The 24,853-nt window shown below is 37.8% G+C and overlaps 4 protein-coding genes across 6 annotated transcripts; 1 reads left to right on the top strand and 3 right to left on the bottom strand.

Annotated features, from left to right (window-relative positions):
- Nucleotides 1–1,677: 1,677 nt before the first annotated feature.
- On the bottom strand, nt 1,678–4,525 carry LOC111804745 (WAT1-related protein At1g09380). Of its 2 annotated transcripts, XM_023689521.1 has the most exons (7): nt 4,289–4,525; nt 4,118–4,180; nt 3,919–4,035; nt 2,628–2,883; nt 2,401–2,559; nt 2,174–2,325; nt 1,678–1,985 (listed from the first exon to the last, which is right to left on the bottom strand). In XM_023689521.1, the coding sequence occupies exons 1-7, from the start codon at nt 4,462–4,464 to the stop codon at nt 1,841–1,843; spliced, it is 1,068 nt and encodes a 355-aa protein (XP_023545289.1). In that variant the 5' UTR covers nt 4,465–4,525; the 3' UTR covers nt 1,678–1,840. The 2 variants fall into 2 exon arrangements, with proteins under 2 accessions (XP_023545289.1, XP_023545290.1); XM_023689522.1 differs by lacking the exon at nt 3,919–4,035.
- Nucleotides 4,526–8,257: 3,732 nt separating this feature from the next.
- On the top strand, nt 8,258–11,125 carry LOC111804742 (GDSL esterase/lipase At1g09390). The gene is made up of 5 exons (XM_023689515.1): nt 8,258–8,616; nt 9,912–10,106; nt 10,206–10,366; nt 10,436–10,700; nt 10,794–11,125. The coding sequence occupies exons 1-5, from the start codon at nt 8,370–8,372 to the stop codon at nt 11,024–11,026; spliced, it is 1,101 nt and encodes a 366-aa protein (XP_023545283.1). The 5' UTR covers nt 8,258–8,369; the 3' UTR covers nt 11,027–11,125.
- Nucleotides 11,126–15,011: 3,886 nt separating this feature from the next.
- Nucleotides 15,012–20,063, bottom strand: LOC111804722 (glucose-6-phosphate 1-dehydrogenase 4, chloroplastic). Of its 2 annotated transcripts, none has more exons than XM_023689489.1 (12): nt 19,893–20,063; nt 19,286–19,526; nt 18,944–19,188; nt 18,398–18,492; nt 17,815–17,929; nt 17,493–17,698; nt 17,225–17,333; nt 17,114–17,151; nt 16,903–17,023; nt 16,624–16,826; nt 15,699–15,899; nt 15,012–15,583 (listed from the first exon to the last, which is right to left on the bottom strand). In XM_023689489.1, the coding sequence occupies exons 1-12, from the start codon at nt 19,980–19,982 to the stop codon at nt 15,346–15,348; spliced, it is 1,902 nt and encodes a 633-aa protein (XP_023545257.1). In that variant the 5' UTR covers nt 19,983–20,063; the 3' UTR covers nt 15,012–15,345. The 2 variants fall into 2 exon arrangements, with proteins under 2 accessions (XP_023545257.1, XP_023545258.1); XM_023689490.1 differs by having other exon boundaries at nt 18,944–19,146.
- Nucleotides 20,064–20,635: 572 nt separating this feature from the next.
- LOC111804735 (probable receptor-like protein kinase At2g42960) lies at nt 20,636–24,401 on the bottom strand. The gene is made up of 6 exons (XM_023689507.1): nt 23,105–24,401; nt 22,917–23,021; nt 21,455–21,577; nt 21,193–21,363; nt 20,993–21,122; nt 20,636–20,917 (listed from the first exon to the last, which is right to left on the bottom strand). Exons 1-6 carry the CDS (start codon nt 23,677–23,679, stop codon nt 20,687–20,689), a joined length of 1,335 nt encoding a protein of 444 aa, XP_023545275.1. The 5' UTR covers nt 23,680–24,401; the 3' UTR covers nt 20,636–20,686.
- Nucleotides 24,402–24,853: the final 452 nt, after the last annotated feature.

Raw genomic sequence — 24,853 nt, 5'->3', positions numbered from 1 at the left:
TGACACACCGCCCGGTGTTTGGCTCTAATACCACCGCTCTATGGGATCTCACAACCAACCCCCCTTCGGGGCCCAGCATCCTCGCTGACACACCACCTAGTGTTTGGCTCTAATACCACAGTCCGGTGCCCACCCCCTTTAGGGCCCAACATCTTCACTGACACATCGCCCAATGTTGGCTCTAATACCATTTTGTAACAACCTAAGCCCACCTCTAGTAGATATTGTTTCTTTGGGTTTTCCCTTTCGCGTTTCCCCTCTTTTAAAACGTATCTGCTAAGGAGAGGTTTCCACAACCTTATAAAAATGTTTCGTTCTCCTCCTCAACCAACATGGGATCTCATAGTTATTGTCTCTTCGGGTTGGGTGAGGCCTCCTCAAAAATACCCAATGTGACCCAGCACCCAATTACAGAAAATACATGCATATACACACACCATTGCAATTGAAACAAGTGTATTGATAATCATGGAATCCTCTCATTATAGCTTATCAAACTATAGAAGAACACTACTCCACACCATGTAAAGGAGACCAGCTAAGCTAAGCCCAAATTTTCTAAGTAAAGTGAAATTTTACAAATGATAAGTAATGACATTTGAAAAAAAAGGATAATCACAAACCAAGCGCAATCTATTATCAATGTAATGAACAAATGATAGAAACATTCAGAGTTCACACAGAAGATCCGAGTAAAAACAACAAAAATCGGAAATGATAACTATCACAAGTCGTAAGAAAAATGAACGAACAAAATTCAACGATTCAATAAAACAAACAGAGATGTTAATCGAAAACATGTGGTTTAAATCTAGCTAGAAATCGTGGAATGGACAAAAATCGGGGCAACCCCACCAGCCATATGGTAATGATTAACACAATGATCATACCCAAAACGAAACTTGTTGGATTAAACAATGCATAAAATAGGAATTCAAATCAAAGAAGGAATCAAAGAAACAGTGGTGACTGGAAATTGGCCATTACAGATGAGAAGAGTTGCGGCGCTAAGGATTACGCCGAGGGAGCAAGGTGATCATAGGGTTTAATTTATAAATCACTGTTTTATAAGTAATTTGAAAAATATTTTCTCCAAAAATTAGGGCTTCCAAAAAAAAGTTAAATATACTCTTGAGGAAACATCAATTCAATCCGACCGAAGCATAGATATGCACGAACCACGAACCGTTGCTATGTTAAGGTTTGAGATGTAATTGAGTGACAAGGTAGCGATTTCCACCTTTACTAGGATTGTTTCGTTCCCCTCTTCAACCTATCTGGAATTTCACAATACACAAGTCGGTTTCAGCGAGGACGTTGGACCCCCAAAAGAGATGAATTATGTGATCTCACGTTGATTGGAGAGGGGAACGAAGTATTTCTTATAAGGGTGTGGAAACTTTTCTCTAGCAGACGCGTTTTAAAATCATAAAGCTGACGACGATACGTAACGAGCCAAAACGGACAATATCTACCAACAGCGGACATGGGCGATTACAAATGCACATTTTATACCAATAATGAAATCATGTATGCTACTCGAATGACCTTTTTCTGTCTGGAATAATGCTCTAATACCAATGGATCCAAACCGATCAACAACGGTTCTTCAGTAAACTATTTTACTTATCACATGTTGTTTTCGAGTCTAACCCATTTAAGAAATCAAGCAATCGATTTCAAAATGATAATAAACGTCTTATTCACTCGACTACGCTCTATCATATTCGTAAATTCCATATAAATTCTTCGAGAACGTATTGTACATAAGAATTAAATTTGCAAAAGAGAAACTTATACACAAACTTAAAATTAAAAAAAAAAAAAAAAATCTTCCAAATCATTTCATTTGCAATTCCACGTCATCTTTTTGACTCCCATTTGTTGCCTTTTCCACCTTGTCTTCCTCTTCTACTTTCATCTCTTTGGACTTTCCCCATAGCACTCCATATAGCCCAATGATTATCAAAATCGAGCCAAGAACACTGTTAAAAACGAACGATCACGAACGCACAAAACCCGATAAGTAAACAGTTCTATACGAAATAGAAAATATCTCATAAATTTGAATATACGAGAGTACGTGGAGTATTTGATAACGATTATAACAGTTCTATACGAAATAGAAAAGGTGTCAGAAGTTTGAATATACGAGAGTGGCATGGATACGCACGTTCCAACGTAGAGTTGTTCGTGGAGGAGAGCCCAGCTAAAGATGGCCACAATGATAAGCAACAATGGGGTGAAAATTGAGACATAGAGAGGCCCTTTCCTTTGTATAATCCAAGAAGTGATGCTAAATGTCAATCCCGAACACACAATTCCCTGTGAAAACTTCCATTAGTTTCATACCGACATATCGACACCATGCATCGAGCGATTATTAAGTACGTTACGTACCGTGTAAAGGGCCGAGATGAGTCGGATCGGACTTTTCAATGACCAAGAAGCGACGTTGTGCTCGGAAATTACAGCTATGAGTCCACATTGGAAAAAGGCCATGAAGCACAACAACGTTGTACTTGTATAAGGAGCTTTGAACTTGACACTCAATCTTGCCTACAAAGAATGGTTTCAGCTGTCTTTGGCTTGAAAAATAGACCAAATTAGGGGTCATGGCTACTTACTTGAATGACGAACCATAACGCCCAAGAGAACGAGCTGCAAAGCAACAAAACCGAGCCGAGGGTTCGGTTTTCTTGACGGTTCGTCGGGTTTGTTTTGCTCATGATCCTCTCGACATAAGGCCAGTGAATTTTTGATTCACCTAAGCCAATGGTGTGTCCATGGTAGAAAGATAGCAGCATTGCTCCACATATACACACAATTGTTCCCATCACCTTTGCAAGACCAGGCTTGGTCTTGATTCTCACACTCTCTTGTCTGCCAAAATAATGGCATGCCCTTAAGTTTACTCTTAACGCTACCGCTAAATTGAAAGCTTAAGCGGATAGATTAACGTAAACAAATTTATATATATTGATAAGTAAACTTAAAAACCTAGAAGAACACTCGTGGCCTTTCGATAGATGTAACAGCCTGAGTCTACTGCTAGTAGATATTGTCCGTTTTGGCCCGTTACGTATCATCGTTAGCCTCACGGTTTTAAAACGTATCTACTAGAGAGAGGTTTCCACACGCTTATAAGGAATGTTTCGTTCCCCTCTCCAACCGATGTGGGATCTCACAATCCACCCCCCTTGAAGGCCCAACGTCTTTGTGGCACACCGCTCAATATCTGACTCCGATACCGTTTGTAACAGCCAAACCCCACTACTAGCCGATATTGTCCATTTTAGCCCGATACGTATCGTCGTCAGCCTCACGGTTTTAAAACGCGTCTACTAGGGAAAAGTTTCCACATACTTCTAAAGAATATTTCATTCCCCTCTCCAACTGACGTGGGATCTCATAATCCAGCCCACTTGAGGGCCCAACGTCCTCGTTTGCACACCGCCCAATGTCTGGCTCTGATACCATTTGTAACAACTCAAGCCCACCGCTAATTGTTCGCTTTGGCCCATTATGTATCGCCATCAGCCTCACGGTTTTAAAACGCATCTACTAGGGAAAAGTTTCCACATGCTTATAAGGAATGTTTCGTTCCCCTCTCCACCCCCCTTGAGGGCCCAACATCCTCGCTGGCACACCGCCCAGTGTCTAGCTCTAAAACCATTTCTAACACCTCAAACCCACCACTAGCAGAGATTGTCCACTTTAGCTCCTTACATATACCCGTCAGCTTCACAATTTTAAACAGCATCTACCAGAGAGATTAGTTTCCACACCTTTGTTCCCCTCTCCAACCAATATGAGATCTCACAATACCTCTCCATAGTAGACACATTTTAAAACCATGAGGCTAACATCAATACGTAACAAGCCAAAGCAGACATATGGCAGCTTTGAAAATCTAACCTGAAAACAACAGCAAGAATAAAAGTAGCAGCAGGAAGAACATTAGCCATAGCACTTGAAACGGTTGGGTTTGTGCATTTCAACCCAACAAAGAAGAATATCTGGTTCGCTGTGGCTCTGCACAAACATTCATAGAATTCCTTTCAATTCTAAAAAAGTTACAAAATTTAAAAACTTGATCACAACCCATTTGACTCACCCAGATAAAGAACAGATAAAGATTTGAACAAGAACAGGGAAAGTGATCTTTGGCCTTGTTTTCCTGCCAAAGAAACAAAACATAGAACAAGAACCAAGAAAGATTCATTCATTGTTCTTGATCATCTTTTCAAACCCAGAAATTGATGATCTTTTCATTCATTTTGAGTACCTTTCAGTAAAGAAAGCAAAGGGAGCAATGGCCAAAGTGCCAAAAAATTGCCTGTAAGTGAGAAGAACAAGAGGGTTCATTCCTGATTGCATGGCTAGCTTTGAGGTAATGCTTAAACCAGCGTAGCAAACTTGCAATATAACCATCCCCATGATTGCTGTGATATCTCCCTCCATGATTCTTCTTCTTCTTTCTTAGAGAGAGAGAGATACAGAGGTTTATTCATAGAATGAATCCATCCATGAGAGAGATATGAGAAGAACTATATATATATATATATACATACATACACACGTGAGAAAAGTTGGGCGTCTTGTCAACTTGATCATAGTTCAATTGGTTAAGATATTTTAAATTTGTATGAAACACGAGTAGTTATATTATTGTGATAGTTTCACTGAATAACAATGTTCAACGTACATATAGTTTGTAATTCATTTCTCTCTTCAATTGATGTGGAATCTCACAATCCATTCCCTCTGGAATCCAGCGTCCTTGTTGGTACAACGCCCGTGTTTGGCTCTGATATCATTTGTAATAGTTGAAGTTCATTGCTAGTAGATATTGTCTTCTTTAGACTTTCCTTCAAAGTTTTTAAAACGCGTATGGTAGGGAGAGATTTCCATACTCTTACAAAGAATGTTTCGTTCTCCTTCCCATCTGATGTGGAATCTCACAATCTACTCCTCTTCGGGCCCAATGTACTCGCTAACACTAACACTCTTTCCTTTCTCCAATCGATGTGGGACCCCCAATCCACCCCTACAGGACCCAACATCCTTGCTAGCACATCGGCTCGTATCTATCTCTCTAATACCATTTGTAACAGCTCAAGCTCACTGTTACCAGATATTGTTCTCTTTAGGCTTTTTCTTTCAGACTTCCCATCAAGATTTTTAAAACGTGTCTACTAGGGAGAGATTTCCACACCGTTATAAAGAATGTTTCGTTCTTCTCTCCAACTGATATAAGATCTCACACTCCAATTCGTTCTAGCGGTGATATTGAGTAATTTTTTTAGATAGACCCAACGAGAAAGAATCTGATTTATAGGACGATGACAAGTACACGTTGTAGCTAACGGTTTTGAATAACTTTTGGAGGTGGAATTAGAGAAAGAAAGGAAGAATTTTGGGGAAAGATTAAGGGAAAGAAAGACACATAGGAGGATATTATTGCACCATTTGGGCATTTGCATGGAAGACAAAGTTGCCACTTAGGGTTACAAAGTTGTTTTTTAGGGGCCGTTTTTGGAGCAAAATGAAAGAACTTGAAGCAAAAAAACACTCAAACATGACATCAAAACCCTTTCTTCTTCCTCTTCTTCTCCTCCTTCAGTTGCTTACAGCTCATTTGGGACTTTGCATGGCTTTAGTTTCCAAAGCTTGGGTTTAGTGACAAGTGGTGCAATTTGATTGGTTGAGAAGAAGAGGTAATTAATGTTGGAAAATGAGACATACCCATATATAAATATATGTTTTTTTTTGTGTGTTGGAAATATATAATATCAACTCTTTTATGGGAAGTTGGCAAAGAATACAAGAAAGTTTGAGAAAAAAATCCTTTGATTTTTGGGGAAAATAAGGATTTCTTTTTAAGGATGTCATTATGTTTGTTGGGATAACTTCTACTTCTCAATGTTTAGGTAGCGTTTGGATTAACGAGTTCAGCTGTTTTAGCTTTGAAGTGTTTAGCTTCAGTTAAATAGTCCTCTAATTTTGAAAGTTTCGAGAAAAAAAAAAGTTTATGTTCTACTCCAACCTCGAGTTTATAACTTAAATGAAAAAAAAAAAAAATCTAACTGTTTGGGTTGGTTGATGGAAGCGTTGGGTTAGGTTGTAGATCTGTTGAAGCAACCTTTTGGGCATGAATTCACGTTGAATGTGATTGGGTCGGAAGTGGACTTGGCCTCATGTAGTTGTTGATTATGGACGCGGGTTGGGTTCGACCTGACTCAATTTGGTTTGTTTTTTTTTTCTTTGCCCACTATTTTTTTTTTCAAAATTGGATTCCCTCCGCCAATAATGTCTCCAATGATAGTGGTTTCATGTGGATAAATATAACCCACATCGACAACGAGAAACTTTGGATAGCATTTACTCTCGGTATTGAATTTCGAGTTCAAAATTGACCGAGGAGAAGTATTAGAGAGGGAGATCGAGGAAGATTGTGAAACTGTCGACTAAAATGGAGCACGATCATCAGAATTCGTGCATGATTTGGCAACGGTTTGGATTTTTTTTTCTAATGTGATAGTGAAGTTGTGAACTGTATAGGTTAAATTACAAATTTAGTCTCTCAATTTTTTAATATATTTTTATTTGACTTTTTAACATTAAAAAATGTCTAATAATCTCTAAATTTTCAATTTTGTACATGATAAATCCGGAATTTTTTTTATAAATAATAATAATAATAATAATAATCTAATTTTCAATGTGAGCTCGGAAAAAAAGAACTAGTTCTGATATGAACCACGACCAAGGAATTTTCATACCTCAAGATCCTATTACAAGAACGAGAGCCAAGAAGCTACAACAAACTTTGTACACTTCTATTGAAGCTATAGTGAGCTCATCAAACAAAATTATAGAAGACGTTGGAGACCTTCCCTACATGTTGTGCAAAGTTGATGTTCAAAAAATAGATGTATTTAATGCAAAGTTGCATTTGATAAACTCAATTAAATTTATGGAATTAGTCATGACTACTGATCATATTTCATCTCTCGCTCTATTTAATTATAATTTAAATATTTATTTGTGATATTTAAATTAGTTTTTAATACCGAAGTTGTTATATTGTAACTCATATATTATCCATCTATTTTAATATGGAGGTTACGAGTATTCTCATTAACTATATAATTTAAAGTTATAAATATTATATAAAACATTCGTTTCTTTGATGAGAGATATCACATTTTGAAATTCTTTGCAAATTCTTGTGTTTAGAATTTGAATTGTGGAGTGATTCGAATCACAAGTTTAGAAACGAGTTTTCTTTACTCTTGTTCTTAATCATCAACGTAATTTGTTCCATATTTTCCCTTGGGTTGATTCCATATCAAGTTCTCTTTGCATTTGTACGATCTATACACGTCATCTACTTCTTAACCTCACGTTATCAAGGAAATTTATTGGTATAGTTAGGAATTATCCGTTTTTTTTATTTTATTTTCCTTGTAACCAAAATATATTTGTGAGATCTCACCTCCGTTCGAATGGAAACGAAACAATTTTTTTATAAGGTTGTAGAAACGTCTCCCTAATATACACGTTTTAAAATCATGAGGTTGATGAGTATACGTAACGAGCTAAAGCAGACAATATCTGCTAGTAGTAGGCTTTGACGGTTATAGAATGGTATCAGAGTCAGTTATCGAATAGTGTGCCAGCGAACACGCTAGCCCTCAAGGAAATTTATCGGTATACTCAATAATTATCCATTCTTTTACTTCGTAACCAAAATATATTTGTGAGACCTTACATCAGCTGGAGAAGGGAACGAAACATTTTTTTATAAGGGTGTGGAAACCTCTCAGACATGTTTTAAAATCATGAGACTGACAACTATACATAATGAGCTAAAACGGATAATATCTACTAGTGGTAAGCTTGGACTATTACAAGATGATATCAAGATCAATCACTGAGCAGTGTGTCAGCCCAGACGTTGGCCTCCAAGCGAGGTAAATTGTGAGATTCGACATACACAGATTCATCGTGTACCTTATGCGTGCGGTGGATCGTGAGATCCCCCACTATATTGAATAAACTCCAAATAAACCCGTTTAAAAATTAAAAAATCCGAACGCGAAGTCCATATTTTCTAAAAAATCCCCCAAGATCCAAAAATTTAAGTACAAACTTTAATGATTTTCCTTAAACTCATCGAAATAACAACGAAGAACACAAACAAAATGCGACCCACCGACAGTCTACATTATAATTTATAGACAAAAACCAAAAAAGATCAAAATAAAGGATTCGATACTCAAAACCCAACAAAATAAATCTCACACAAACAAAGAGAGAGAAGAAAGACAGCAGCTTTGCGAGCTTTGAACTGTCCAGTGACAATGGCCGCCATTGTCGGTCTCTTTACCCTTCTTCTTCTTCTTCTTCTTCTTCTTCCTCCTCCTTCTCTGGTTTTTTCCCAGTGCACTCGCCGTCCGCCGGTCATCTTCAACTTCGGCGACTCCAACTCCGATACCGGCGGCTTAGTCGCCGGACTTGGGTTTCCGGTTCTCTCCCCTAATGGCCGAACCTTCTTCCGTAGATCCACCGGCCGCCTCTCCGATGGCCGCCTTCTCATCGACTTTCTCTGTAAGTAGGCCCCACTATACTTTCCCCTCTTTTTTTAATTATTACGTGGCGTTAGATCTGACCGTTCAGTTCGTCTTTAGATCTGAAATTGTGAATGGCATTTTTGTGATTTATGGGAATTTGGGGGGTTTTTGTGGAATTTGAGATGGATATGGATCCCGTTCTGTTTGACGTTGTCTGGAGTTTGAATCCTCTGCTTTACTCATATTCTAATCTCTGTGCTCTCTGTCCACGTGGCGCGTTTATTGTGCTGGGTCCCACCTTCCTCTCTTTTTGAACTTTGATTTAAATTTAGCATTTTTATATATTAAGGAAATTTTTACTATTTTTTTTTCTTTTCTATTTATGTATTATAAATATTAATTTGTTCTTTCCCTTCCATAAATTATTATTAAGATTATTTTAATAATTTATTAAATGTGATGTCTCACGTTGGTTGGGGAGGAGAACAAAGCACCCTGAAAACCGCGTAACGCGTTTTAAATCTTTGAGGGGAAACCCAAAAAGAACAATATCTGGTGGGCCTGGGTTGTTACAAATGATATCAAAGCCAGACACCGGACGATGACGATGTGCCAGCTTTCTCGTTGTTCCCTAAAAGGGGTAGACACGAGGCGGTATGACAGTAAGGACGCTGGGCCCCAAAGTGGAGTGGATTTGGGGGCGGTCCCAATTTATAAGGGTGTGGAAACCTTCCCTTAGCCTATAAGGGTGTGAAAACCTTCCCCTAGCGGTAGACTTTATAAGGGTGTGGAAACCTTCCCCTCGACTTTTAAAGCCTTGAGGGAAAGCCCATTTACATGGGTGTGGAAATCTTTCCGTAGACTTTATAACGGTGTGGAAACCTTCCCCTAACTGTAAACTTTATAAACGTGTGGAAACCTTCCTGTAGACTTTATAAGGGTGTGGAAACCTAACCATAGCCTAGACTTTATAAGGGTGTGGAAACCTTCCCTCACCTTTTAAAGCCTCGAGGGAAAGCCCATAGAGGACAATAAATTTAGAGACTAAATTATTTTAATTCTTAGTTCACAAAGATATGTATATTACTTTAAATTAATTTAATAATTATTTTCTTATTACCTTCGACCACTCTAAAAAATAAATTTTAACGATTCGAGAGTAATTTTTGAAATATATATTGAGATTGAGTTTGAAAAATATAATAAATAAATAATCTGAACATCTCGAACTAATTTAACTCAAAAAATTTAGAGTTGTTCGAGTTGAAAAAATTTACAACTCGAACAACTAGATTGAGACCGACCGAAATTTATTTCATTTTGATTTGACAGGTGAAAGCTTGAACACGAACTTGTTAAACCCTTATATGGACTCGTTAGCAAGATCGAAGTTCAAAAATGGAGCAAACTTTGCTATCGTAGGATCGTCCACTCTCCCCAAGTATGTTCCTTTTTCGCTCAACATTCAAGTCATGCAATTCGTTCACTTCAAGACCCGAACGCTCGAACTTCTTAACTCTAATGCTGGTATTCTTCTGAACTCTTATCGTTACAGTTATTGTCGTTACTTTTTCCATTTTCTATATGTTAAGAATATAGTCGATTGAGATTGAGATCTTGTTTTAGGTTACGAGAATTTGATTGATGATGACGGTTTTAGGAACGCGTTGTATATGATTGACATTGGTCAAAATGATATAGCCGACTCTTTATCTAAGAACCTTTCTTATTTTCAAGTGGTTAAACAGATCCCATCGGTCATTTCCGAAATTCAAAATGCTGTAAAGGTGAGAGTAATCAGTGGTTGTGCTTCGTTTTTCGGTTCCTCTTTTGTTGAATTCGATGTTTTTCTCTAGGGTTTGTATGGTCAAGGTGGAAGGAAGTTTTGGATACACAACACGGGGCCGTTAGGTTGTTTGCCTCAGAAACTCTCATCGTTTCACATGAAAGATCTCGACCGATATGGATGCATTTCGAGCTACAATAACCTAGCGACATTGTTCAACAAGGCGTTAAGCCATTTATGCCAGGAATTGAGATATGAACTGAAAGACGCAAGTATTGTGTACGTTGATATTTACACTATGAAGTACGATCTGATTGCCAACTCCTCATTACACGGTAAGTACAAAAACCCGTCGTAAATTTACTAAACAAACACTCTATCAACCAATGAATCTCATAAAAACTCACAAGAACAACCGTTTTTTTCAGGTTTTTCTGATCCTCTAATGGCATGTTGTGGCGCCGGGGGACGTCCATACAATTACGACATTAGAGTGACGTGTGGTCAACCGGGATATGAAGTTTGTAACGAAAATTCAAAGTTCATCAGTTGGGACGGGATTCATTACACCGAAGAAGCTAACAAGATCGTGGCTTCGAAAGTACTTTCTAGAGCTTATTCTACTCCGTCATTGCCTTTTGATTTCTTTTGCAACAATTGAGTTCAATTAAACCATAGTTTGTTTCTCGTCATTGTTCCATTTTCATGGATATTTTTTTTTAATAACGAATGAAATCGAAGGTAAATTCTCGAGAAATAACATTACAATTTTAATCTAAGAAGTTTCACAATTTTATGTAAGAGACCACAATTACAAGTTCGATCGTTCGTCTATGTAAGAGACCAAGTCCACCATTAACCCATTTTAGCCTGTTACGTTTCGTCGTCAGCCTCACGATTTTAAAACGCGTCTGCTAGGGAGAGGTTTCCATACCCTTATACGGAATACTTAGTTCCCTTGTCTAACCAATATGGGATCTCACATTCCACTCCTCCTTGGAAATCTCTCCCTTACCATGAATGTTACGCTTCCCTCTCCAACCGATAATAAGATCTCATAATCCACCCGTTGGAGACCAACGTCCTCACTGGCACACACCCAGTGTCTTGTTCTGATACCATTTGTAATAGCTCAAGCCCACACGCTATCAGATATTGTCTGCTTTGGCCCATTAAAACGCGTCTACTAATGAGAAATTTCCACACCCTTACAAAAAAAATACTTCATTCCCCTCTCGATGTCACAGTCTAAACCTATAATTTACCCTAAAATTTAGTGTCTAAATAATTAAACTTCATGATCTTCTACTAAATTATCCAATGTACATTATACGCCTCCCTTGAGGATTAAGGAGCTCTCGAATAGCCTCCCCTTAATCGAGACTGACTCCTTTCTCTCCACCAAATTAATTAACGTTGGACTTACTTTCAATAATCCTCAACAATCCTCTCTTTGAACAAAATACACTACAGTATGATATTGTACACTTTGAGCATAAGCTCTCATGGCTTTGCTTTGGGCTCCTCCAAAAGGTCTCGTACCAATCAGTGAGACTCACTCTTAATAATCTTCAAAAATCCTCTCCTCGTAAACCTGTGATCTTCCACTAAATTAACCGACGTGGGACTCAGCCCCAATAATTCTATCACAATAAACCGAAAAGAGGCCATAAATTACCAATTATAGAAATCAAGTGAACAATGAAAGAAAGCTCATTCAAATGCTCAATGGAAACAAAACCCACCAAAACAGAGCAATCTTAAACGCAGAAATAAACAAAAAAAATGGGAAAGATAAGAGCTTTGAACATAGAATCAAGCAAAACCAAAAGCAACCCATTATAAAACAGCGTTAATTCAACACAAAGAAGAACAAAAATCAAAGAGAGAGATTAAGATCGAGCCCCTTTTTTGGTTGTTCTAGCTGTTCTTGGTGTTCTTGGTGTTCTTGGTGTTCTTCCTTTTGGTTGCTCTGTTTTGTAGCTGAAGATGAAGCAGCTCCTAATTCAATGGCGACTTTGGATTTGGATCTGTGGGTATCAAACCCATCTTCAATGAAATCTTCTGGCTGAAACTTTGGATTCCAAACCCCTTTTGTTGGGTTATCTTCTTCAGCTGATTCTTTTGATTTGATTTTGTCTCTCATGGCTTTGGTGTTTTGAATTAGAGCGAAGAACAGCTTCATTTTTTCCTCTTCATCTTCATCTTCATCTTCATCTTCATCTTCTTCTTCATCATCATCATCATCTTCTTCAATGTTCTGCAATTTTCTTCTCTTTCTTCCTCCTTCCATGGCTCTGCTCCCAAGGGATGAGAAATGGATGAGAGAGAGAGAAAAACAAAGAGAGAGAAAGAGATGATTCACATTGAAATGTTGTAAAATGGGTTTTGAAAAATGTGGGAATTTGAATGAGGAGATTGAAAAATGGAATTGGGATTCTCTGCCTCGATTACAGGTCAGATTAATCTTTTTTTATACGATAATTTGAGAAAGAGATTTAAAATCGAGACGTTTGAAATGAAGATATGAAACTATATAAACTTAAACTCGAACATGAATAAGGTTAAATTATTAGTTTAGTTTCGGAGTTTTGAGTATCTAATAGAGTTTTAAACTAAATTTGTGAAATTTAGAAGTATATAATTGATTAATTGATGTATTTGATAAATCGTTTTCGTTTCTTTGTTTGGTAGTATGCTAATCTAAATAATTTAGAAAATGTCACAAAATTGTTCCCGGCACGCATTAAAAAGAAAATGGAAATACAATGATTCCAACAAAATAATTTAAATTTCATTATTCGTTCTATACCTCGTTACAAAGTAGAATTCAGTTAAGAACTATTAAAAAACTCTTAATGAACAGAAGCTAAATATGAAAATACGAGTACTCTTTGTGCTATGTTCGTAGTATGTCGTTGTCTTTACTATTACATGTATTAACGTGACTTGGGATAGGATCATCTAGCTTATCTCTAAATGGGTCATGAAAATCCTGATCAATTAGCCTGTAAGTTTGTCATCGGCTTTCAAAAACTATAAACTAGATAATCGTGGCTAAACCCTAATATAGGTCCACTGACCCTCGTGGTACAATTAATTCTAGGTTGAACCAAACTTCAACGCAAACACAACTACGTACTAGGCAACAACGCAAATATTGAGCACAAACCACTTGGTAATGATCTCCTAACGAGTACACGTGCGCAACCTTTTGGGGCCTAATGTCCTTATTAGCACATCGTCTAGTGTCTGGTTCTGATACCAACTGTAACGACCCAGACCCATTGCTAGCAGATATTATCTTCAACGCTTTAAAACGCGTTTGCTAGAAAAAAGTTTCCACTCTCTTATAAAAGCGTATTTCATTTTCCTCCTCAACCAAAATATAATTATTTTAATGTGGAGTGGTTGCTTGTGAGCCATCCTATCCAACTCATTCCATAACACATATTCAAACCTACCCTACCATTTGTTAAACATAAATAAGGATTAAAATAATTATATTTATTAAATTATAATTCATTAATTTTTAAAATTATTTTAGTTCCTTTCAACTTAAACTTTGAAAAATGGTCAAAAATTAATTATTTGGTTCGGTATTTTTAAAATATAAATATAGAACTGACAGTTAAATATGAAATTTTTTAAAGTTCAAATGTATTTTTGAACAATTTTTTTAAAGATTTAAGAGTTACTATTGAAACTTTTGAAAGTTAAGACAAAGTACAAAATTTATGAATATTTTTTAAATTAATTTAGCCTCGAAACGAAAATAAACATATCTAAAAACTAAAACAAGAACAAACTAAGATTAAAACTTCAATTTTTGTTTTTTTCCAAAAAAATCGAGGCACTAAAATAGAATAGACATGTTGAAAGTTCATACACCACCAAAATAAAATAAGGTTTAAATGAAAAAGAGATGATGATTTGACCCCAAAATGAGCAGTGATATAATGTGTGTGTGGACCATGAGCATTCTTTTCCCTTAATTTCTTGGCGGCTTGTTTTTTGATTTGTTGACTGGGGAATATCTCGAGTCTTCGTGGATCCTACACTCCCTGTTTATGGCTGCCACTAATGAAGCATGTCATTGAAAATGATTGAATAAAACCAAAAAATCTGGTGCAATGAATCTATTACCTCAATCCATATTCTCCTCTTCGTATTCTTCATTTACATCACTCGAGCAATGGCAATGATTCTGTATACAAATAAACAAGCATATATAGAGTGTTACAGTTTCCGTTAGAAACCACAACTCTCTCTAATGATATGATATTATCTACTTTGAGCATAAGCCCTCGTAGCTTTGCTTTTGGTGCACCATAAAACCTCTCCTGAAACCCATATAGCCCTTGAACAACCTCTCTTTAATCGAGGCTCGACTCCTTTCTTTAGAGCCCTCGAACAAAATACACTATTTGTTTGACACTTGAGTCACTTTTGACTACACCTTCGAGGCTAGCCACTTCTTTGTTCAACACTTGAGGGTTCTATTGACATGACTAAGGTAAGGGCATGACTCTAATATCATGTTAGGAACCACAACTTTCCACGGTATGATATTGTCCACTTTGAGTATAAACTCTCATAACTTTACTTTTGGTTTTTCCAAAAGGTCTCGTACTAATGGAGATGTATTCTTACAATCCTCAGCCGTTTCTTCCCTTTCAAAATAATTTTGGTGGAATAACTCTTTCTATATGGTACAATACAATCCTCATATTCTTTCATCACATGTCTTGAGCCAATGGCAGATCAATCCTATGTAGCATTACAAGGAACTAAGTTGAGAATCGCAACCAGAAGTTGCATCATCATGTGGTTTTAGTCTACTAGGTTGAAATTTTATGTCCAACTGCTTCAAATAAATGAACTAGATGGATGATGAATGTAATGATTCAACCATTTGGCAAATCTAGTGTGTCTGTTTCTTAGTGAGAGAGCTTGCCATAGAATAAAATGTCCTTCTGCTTACTCCTCGACCCATCGAACTCCGTGTTTGGCCCACAGATAATAAGCTCCGATGGGACCTCTGCCACCGAACTCGTAAAGTTCGGGCTTAATGTTATTCTCCTTGATTTCATTTAGGATCGGAGTTAGGATGTTCCATGCAACTGCGAGTTCATCGCTCCTCATGAACAGATGGCTATCCCCATCAATGACATCAAGGAGAAGATGCTCGTATGAATCGGGCACGTCCACGTTGTACCTACAGTAAGGGAGAAAAACTAAAATGAACAAGAGAGAATAAAGCAATGTCCACATCAAAACCATGCTGCAACTAACAAAGGACAATATTTCAAATCCATGAAGCACAGACGCACTTGTCTTTGTAAAGAAGATTGAGCTCTGGAGAGTCCAATCGCAATCCCAATCCAGGAACCTTGTTATTAACTCTGACAAGAATGGCCTCTTCAGGTACATCACGCAAAATAATCTCGTTAGTTGTGGATGCACTGTTATACCCAATGTGCTCGCGATATATGTTCCCTGGAACCTGGCGAAATTGTATACGGATCTCTACACTGCATTTGAGAGCAAATTCTCCATTAAGGATGCAGGATAAGCAGAGAATATGTAGGGGAATTATCATTATGATCATACCAGAGATTTTAAACTATCGTGTTCAGAACAAGCTCCGCTAAGAATAAGATTTGATATAACATTGCTATGCCTAGGTATTAGAAACTGATGTTGAAATTTTAACTATTCAAGTTCTAAGTTCTACTTCCTTTCAGCTTTTTGGTTCTTAATTTCCCTCATCAGTGGTCGTTTTCTCCTATTTTTCATTCCCCTCTTATCAATAAGTTCCAATGGTTGTAAGTGTACTCACACAAAAAATCATCCATTACATCGTCATTGCCATATAATCTTGGGATGAAAACTAATGCAAGTTAATAAACTTGACTTAGCAAAAAAAATTTATTAACCTCGAGCAATTTTAGGATAATTGTTAGTCTTAAGAGAATTGTAAGTAGTTGCTAACTTGTAGGGAAAGTTTAGGAAATTTGTTAATGTTTTCTCCACTCTAGATACGGATCATATGTATGCTCTATTCACAACAACAAAGAGAATTGAAAAGCATAACTGCTTAAGGTTCTTCTATTCAAAGGATCTCTCCCCTCACAATTTGTTCTTTCTGCTTAATCTATTTGTTTCGATATATTTCGTGGGCCATATCCAACAACTAATTCTGTTGAAGTCCTACATCTTTCTGACATGCAATAGCGTAACCAAAGAAGAAATTACCAGTGTTTGATTAGTCCCAAGCCTGATTTGATCAAGAAAGGAACACCGTCCCAGCGTGCATTGTCAATGTACAAAGCACCAGCAAAATATGTCGGGGTCAGATTGTCGAGAAAAAGGTCAACTTTGTCCTTGGCACTAGATTTGTACTGTCCGAGAACAACATCACTAGGTTCCAATGGGCGAATGGATCTCAGAAGCTTAACCTGGAAAGAATCTACTCATTTACATTACAGTGATTACACCATGCAATAGTACTTTTTCGAGAAGTCGATATTTTACCTTCTCATTTCGAATGGCTTCACCATCAAGACTAATGGGTGGTTCCATGGCAAGTAATGCGATTGTTTGTAGTATATGGCTGTGCACTATGTCCCCAATGATTCCACCACCGTCCAAAAATCTGCATGGAAGGAACTGCATACATGTTGATGATCCTGTAACATTAATTCAAGACAAAGGTAAAAGTAAAACCAGTGAACTTCCAAGTAACCTTTTTGTTTGAACTCCAAGTTCTTCCGATAAAATGACCTGTAATAATTTTTAATTTGTTTAGTGAGTATACAGAGTGAAAGGACTAGAAATTTCTTTATAGAATGTGTACCTGTACACTGCTTATGAATGTGCGACTCCATAGTGGCTGAAAAACTAAATTAGCAAACCTTAAAACTGTAAGGTTTTCAATAAGGTTCTTCCCAAGAAGATGATCGATCCTGAAATATGACGGTTTAAAATCAATTTATTAGCTGAAATCTAAAATAACATAAGAACTATGAACAAAAAAGTGTTAGCTTTGCACTTAGGTTGTGCAAGTTCTGGGTATTAAAGTGCAGTGTTAGTGATATCGAAGAACGAATGATGAGAAGACACACCTGTAAATTTGGTTTTCCTCAAATTGGGAAAGAAGAGATTTTGTCAAAAAATGAGAAGACTTCATGTCAAAGCCAAAAGGTTTCTCGATGATAACACGATTCCAACCTTTTTTTGTTTGAGCTTTACTGGAAAGAGAGAGTGCAACATCTAGAAGGGCGTCTTGTGGCACGGAGAGGTAAAATATCCTGTTTGCTTCGGAATACCTCTGCAGTATGTCACATATTTTATAACCATTAATCGACAATCATATCGAAAAATTGGACATAAGGAAATGCAAGAAAAAAAGAACTTCTCAATCAATCAATGGCCCGATGCAACCACCTCAATCTGTTCCATCAGGAAATTGAGCTTTGACATGCCCTTATTGTTGTCATAACCTCCATTTACATGGAATGTTCTACTCAGAAAAGCATCCATTTTATCACTGCAATTTTGTCTACAAAGAAACAAAATACATTTCACCAAAATTTTGTTACTAATTGCCAAACACAACGCATTCGTTTTACATTCACAACGTTGCCAAAATATCGATGAAATTCATTACAATTGACATCAGTAATTGTCAAACTCCAAAAAATTTCAAGTTTATGCAGTTGACAATCACATTTTGAAGTTCACAAGTCTGTTTTATCATAGAAATCAAGCCTTAACAAGCCTCCACTGCATGCTTGAACTTCAATGTTTTTTCCCCTTACAGTACATGGTATAACTTTAAGTTGAACATGCACTTAGTCAGCACAGAGAAAACTCGAAACATTTACAACGTACCACTCAGTGTACGTTTTACATCATTAATCAAACATGCAGATTAGAATGAGTTTTGAATTCCAATTTTCTGAACATATTGAATACTTGACAATAAAAGTATAAAGAGATTATCCAGGAAATAAATTCAGAAACATACTGATGGTCGATGCGGCAGGTTAAAGTAGCAGATATAATCGACCGCAGTTCTTCATCTGTTATATTCTTTCTTGAATAACCAAAAATGCCAACATTCTGCAACCATGGAATATCAGAACAGCTGTAAATCAACTTTGTGTTCACATAGATATCAAACTAGTAGATGTAATCTCCATTCATTTATATTTTGCATAAGAATCTCCATTCAATTTCTTGAGGTAGATCTCTTCAATAACCTGGAATAATTTAATGTCCAGTAAAAATAATCAATACGCATACCATTCTCAACAGTTTTAAAATGTGACTATAAGCGATGAACGGAACTGAAGTCCCTTTGGGACAAGAAACTAGCCCAGTAGATAAAAATGATTGCGGAGCGAAATTTTTTTTTTTTTTTTTTTTTACGGAATGTGCGTGTGGAACACATTTTAAACTGAACGTGTTGAAATCAATTAAATATATGCAAGGATACGACATAGAATACTCCCACGAGATATAAGAAACTAGGATGTCTGTGTTTATGTCATAAATCTGAATATCACCATACCTCAGGGAGAAAGCCACTATAATACAGCGCAAACAGTGCTGGAAAAATCTTTCTTGTTGCGAGCTCACCAGTAGCTCCAATGACAGCAATACAGAGGGATGGTACTTCTTCGTCCCCGACGATGCGGTTTGACATAAGTGACTGTGGCAAGGATCCAGAAGACGCAGAGGAATCTGGAGCATCAGATTGCAGATTCTCAGATGCTGCAGCATGTGTACTTGTTTTAGTTGTTTCAGAATTGGAATCTGATGAACAAAAATGCTTAGTTCACCAAAAAACATAACAAATATTAGATCAAAACTATAGTAAATGAGAGAATGGAAGGCAACTACGTTTACTAACCACTGGAAAGGTTGGATTTCAAGACTTCTTCAGGAACTAGCTGAGCCTGTGACGAAGTTTCCTCAAAAGGCTTATCAAACTCATCTCCTTTATGATTTTTTATAGTCTTAAACTTCTGTGTTTGTCCAGATTTCCCATTATGTTGCAGAAGGCTTAGGCTCTCACTTATCCAGAGCCTTAAGCCATGAAATATTTGGCAGAAATTGGAAGCTCTTCGCGATCGTAATCTATTCGGCGCAATCTAAATCGACTCATGAATATAAGAACACCATTACTAAGCTTAGAAACAAGAAGTTTGTTTAAAATATTAGAGAATTCCATCATAAAGGGTAAGGAAATTGATAGAGAAAGAAAGAAACCCCCAAATTTTGAATGATCTCTCACAAACTCAGCATAAAATCTCACCATATGATCAAAAATCTGATAGATACTTGCATTACATCTTGTTACAGCAAATAAACCTATCTTCTTACTACGATCACTTATTTCGCTATGAATTAACAACTAATTTCATCAAGATCAAACAACTAGGAAGCAAAATTAGAAGTGAGAAACTGAAAATGAATTGAAGAAGTAGCGGAGAGAGTGAAGGATCAAGCACACTCACATGGTAGCTGCAGTGGGGGATTCTGCGGACATTGGAGCACAGGGGAATAGCACCGGGAGGAGCCGAGAAAATTGAAATTGAAAATGGCATCGAAGCTTTTGTTGTTCAGTGAAGATGGTTTGATATCGGAACTCTCTCTCCTCATCCTCCTGCGTTTAGCCAGCCATGGTAGGGAACTCGAAGACGATTGCATCTGTGGAGCCGAGGTTCCGGGTGCAGGAGATCGTGGCCCATTTGTCGGCCGTTAAGCCCACCCGGCCCATAAAGACGGTCCAGGCCCAACATACTATTTTGGTTTTAAAGTAAAATTTAAAGTAAATGATTGTATTATTAATTACATGTCTAACACTATTTTAATTAATATTAATATTTAATAAATATAATTAAAATTAATAGGTAAGTTTGGTCGATAATATATAATATATATATATATATATATATATATATATATATATATATATATATATATATATAAATAAAGTCAACTAATAGGTCAGATGTTTGAATCTTCCACCTCAGATGTTGTACTAAAAAGAATGCTAACATCGTACAATACTAACATTATCGTCGAGTTTAGAACTTTGGTCGATTGGTTTCACAGACACTAAACTCGAACATAATTTTACAGCCTATAGTGCTCCATTCTTGTTACGTATAGCTCTTTCATTGTTATTATTAGTGACGACCCAAGTCCTCGATTGAAATCTTTCCTCAAAGTGAATTGAATAAAAATAATTACAGGAAAAAAAAACATGCTTACGTACATATTATATATACCAATAATGTGAATGTGACTACTGTTTTGAACGTGTATGAGAAGAACTATCTTGAGATTCGAGCATCCGAACAACTTGGCTCATCTTTGGTCTCTTCTCGTAATCTGGATCCACACACCTCAAAGCAACTAACAGAACTCTTTTCAACCCTCTTGTGGATGGCCTTCCTCCGATCCCTATTTTTGGATCTACCACTTCTTCGCATCGTCTACTTCCGATCATCATTTTCAGCCAATCCACCACGTTTACCTTAATCGAGCCAACATTTCGGGAAGACGGTTCAAATTGATGAATTTGATATATTGTTAAACTAAAAAAATGTACCTGTTTGGGTGGACGTCCATAGTCAACAGGATTTCTTCCCGTGATTGTTTCCACCAATACAACTCCAAAGCTATACACATCGCTCTTCTCATTCAAAAGTCCAGTATTCGCGTACTCGGGAGCCACATACCTGGAAAAAAAAAATACTCAGAACAACACCAAAACTAAAAGCTCGTACAAGAATATTGAATAGAGAATACCCAAATGTCCCCATAACTCGAGTCGTAACATGAGTCTTTCCGACCTCCATCAACTTTGCCAACCCGAAGTCGGATACTTTGGCATTGAAATTTTCATCTATAAGTATGTTGCTGGCCTTGATGTCTCGATGCACCACCTTTGGCTCAATGGCTTCGTGTAAGTATGCAATCCTTTGTGACATGACAACAAAAAAACATCATAGGTTGTTCTAAAAAACCAGACAAAACATATGACAAGACATAGGTTGATCATTTTACTGACCCTTTGGCTGTCCCCAACATGATCTTCATTCGAGCCTCCCATGTAAGGTATCTATTCTCTCCCATTCCTTCATGAAGCCATAGCTCTAAGCTTCCATTGTTTATGTACTCATACACCAGCATCCTGAAAGTAGACCAAAGCTAAGAATAGTACTTTCTCGTGAACATGGATTAGGACCGATTAGTAAGATCTGTTGAGAATTGTGAGATCCAACAATTCCACGTTGGTTGGGGAGAAGAACGAAACACCCTTTATAAGGGTATGAAGACCTTTCCCTAGCAGACGCGTTTTTAAGCCTTGAGGGGAAGCCCGAAAGGGAAAGTCCAAAGAGACAATATCTGCTAGCGGTGGACTTGGCTGTTACAAATGGTATCAGAGCCCGACACCGGGCGATGTGCCAGCGAGGAGGCTGTTCCCCAAAGGGGTGTAGACACGAGGCAGTGTGCAGTAAGGACGCTGGGGCCCCAAAGGGAGGTGGATTTGGCGGGGATCCCACATCGATTGGAGAAAGGAACGAGTGTCAGCGAGGATGCTGGGCCTTGAAGAAGGGTGGATTATGAGATCCAACAATCTCACATTAGTTGGGGAGGAGAACGAAATACCCTTTATAAGGGTGTGGAAACCTTTCCGTAGCAAACACGTTTTAAAGCCTTGAGGGAAAGCCCAAAAGGGAAAGCCCAAAAAGAATAATATCTGTTAACGGTGGACTCGGGCCGTTACAAGAATTTTCATGAAAATTTGGTTCATGAATACTTTTGGATGTAGGAGAATTTCTTCTCTCCAAACCACGTAAGTCTTTGTGTCTCTTTGTTTGATTTATATTTGTGAGCATGTGAGTACGATCGATCTTGCTTCTACTTTCGCTACAACAATCAGTATTAGAGCATTTTTCTTAGAGAGAGAGAGAGTTGTCACAATCGCACTTTTCTTGACAGCACTTTGCGATTATGTGGCACTCACTCCCAACACCAAGTGAGTCAAACCAATTTGTATTCGCGTTGCCTACGGCCGGACAACGTATGTTCAACTGTAACAGTCCAAGCCTACCACTACTAAATATTGTCCTCTTTGGGCTTTTTTGTATTTGCATTGCCTACGACCGAGCAACGTATGTTCAAGTGTAACCATCGAAACTCACCGCTAGCAGATACTGTTCTCTTTAGGCTTTCCCTTTCGGGCTTCCCCTCAAGGTTTCTAAAACGCGTCTACTAGAGAGAGACTTCCACGCCCTTATAAAGAAGGTTTCGTTCTCCTCTCCAACCGATGTGAGAACTCACATCAAGCCTCTAACCCCGTTTGAGAAGAAGGTTTTAGAAAACAGTGGCAGAGAGATTTTCAAAAGCGAGTTCAAAAGTAAGAATAAGAGAAGATTTAAAAGCAAGTAAAAGTCAACACAACGACTTAAATAGCATATAACTTTTCGAGTAGCGAGAAGAGAGAGAGAGAGAGAGGCGTCGAGTACCTATGAGTCCCTTCGACGCAGTACCCCAAAAGACGAACAAGATTCTTATGCCTAACATGCCCAATTGCCTCAACTTCCACTCTAAATTCCATCTCAGCTTGGCCTCTAAAACACACAAAAACAAAAAAAAAGTATCAATTTAACACTTCAAAATCAATCAAATCACTAATTTTACACCCAAAACTTACTGTCCATTAAAAATCTTCTTAACAGCCACTGATATCCCATTCAACAACCTCCCTTTATACACAACTCCATACCCTCCTTCTCCAATCAAATTCTCTTCTGAGAACAAATTAGTAGCCAAATCCAGCTCCCTCAATGTAAACCAATACCCCCATCCCAATCGCGACATCTCTAGCAGACCCGACAGTGGCGACGTCGAACGTCGGTTCATTGTTGTCGTCGTGACGGTGCCAGAGCTGCCTTCATCCCCTGATTGTGATCCATAGCCATAGCTCAATGGATGAAATGATGATCCTGATTCAGTGCTGTAAGTGGTGATATGAACTGCCTTTATGTCCTTTGAATGTGATGGGATTTGTGTTAGAGGACATAAGGTGTTGGTGTTGGTGTTGGTGTTGGCTGCTGATGATGATGTTCTTGAGTTCTTGTTGCGTGAGGTTAAAAAGAATGAGAGTATGCAAAGGGTTGAGATTATGAATAGGCCTACTCCAATTCCAATGACTTCCCATACCTTAAGACCAAGTATGCTTGTTTTCTTTGATAGCTCTTGGTTTAGATCATTCCCCATCTCGTACATCCAAAAGTGTAAAATCACCGATCACTTTATTCTGGTATGTTCGATAAGTTCTCCTGGTACCTGCCTTGAACTACAGGAGCGGTCTTGCATACACACATATGTAAATCATTGTTACTTGTAGGATTGGAGCATATATGAGCGAGTAGAGCCCAAGAACGGAGAAGTCTGTTATAAAGTAGTTGACTGGAAGTATCAGACTGTTGGTCTGAGAGAAGACGGACTCTCTCGAGAAAGATGGCCTAATTTCTTTTCTTTGTTTTTTCGGGAGCTTATAATGCTAAAAGGTGGGGAGAAGGAAGTCGGACCTCTGATCGACCTGAAAACATAACAAAATCTAGGTGTTGAGAGAGATTTGAGTGGCTCAGCGAGTGTTTTCTAAGAAGTGATTGACTTGGAAGAAGAAAATGAAATACGAACAACCGCGCGGGTGAGAATCGGGCTCGTCCGTTACCTGCAGAGGCTGTTGTAGTTGATTACAGGGCCAATTTCTGAAGTCCCTTTGGCACAGCCAAGCATGCTCTAAAGGCATAGAAGCAGCCATGGTTTTAATGAACAGAAGACATCTCAAGAACACTTAGAGAGCTCTGATATAAAGAATAAGGTATGAAGAAATTGGCATCATAATGAAGTTTCTTGTGGCATTTGAAAGAGAGAATGTGTGAGATCCCACGTCGTTTAGGAAGAAGAACGAAACATTCTTTATAAGGGTGTGGAAACCTCTCTTTAACAGACGCGTTTTAAGAACTCTGAGGGAAAACCCGAAAAGGAAAGCTCAAAGAGAACAATATCTGTTTGCGGTGGGCTTAAGCCGTTACAAATGGTATTAGAGCCAGACACCAAGCGATGTGCTAGCAAGGAGGCTGAGCTTCAAAGGAGGCTGGACACGAAGCAGTGTTCTAATAAAGACGCTGGCCCCAAAGGGAGTGATTGTGAGATCTCATATCGATTGGGGAGGAGAACGAAACATTATTTATAAGGGTGTGAAAACCTCTACCTAGCAGACACGTTTTAAAATCCTTGAGAGAATGCCCAAAAAAGACAATATCTGCTAACAGTGGGCTTGAGTTGTTACCGGGAGTCGTTACCGAGGATGATAATGACTTCTAAAATTCCATATGTTACTTGTATGCTACTTAATTTGCTCATTATTGTACATACTTTAGGTGGCAACTGC

The sequence above is a fragment of the Cucurbita pepo genome, chromosome LG11 (genome assembly GCF_002806865.2).
Source record: "Cucurbita pepo subsp. pepo cultivar mu-cu-16 chromosome LG11, ASM280686v2, whole genome shotgun sequence".
NCBI classification, from domain to species: domain Eukaryota; kingdom Viridiplantae; phylum Streptophyta; class Magnoliopsida; order Cucurbitales; family Cucurbitaceae; genus Cucurbita; species Cucurbita pepo.
Note: the sequence above shows the minus strand (reverse complement) of the source record. Positions and strands in the feature narration are given on the sequence as shown.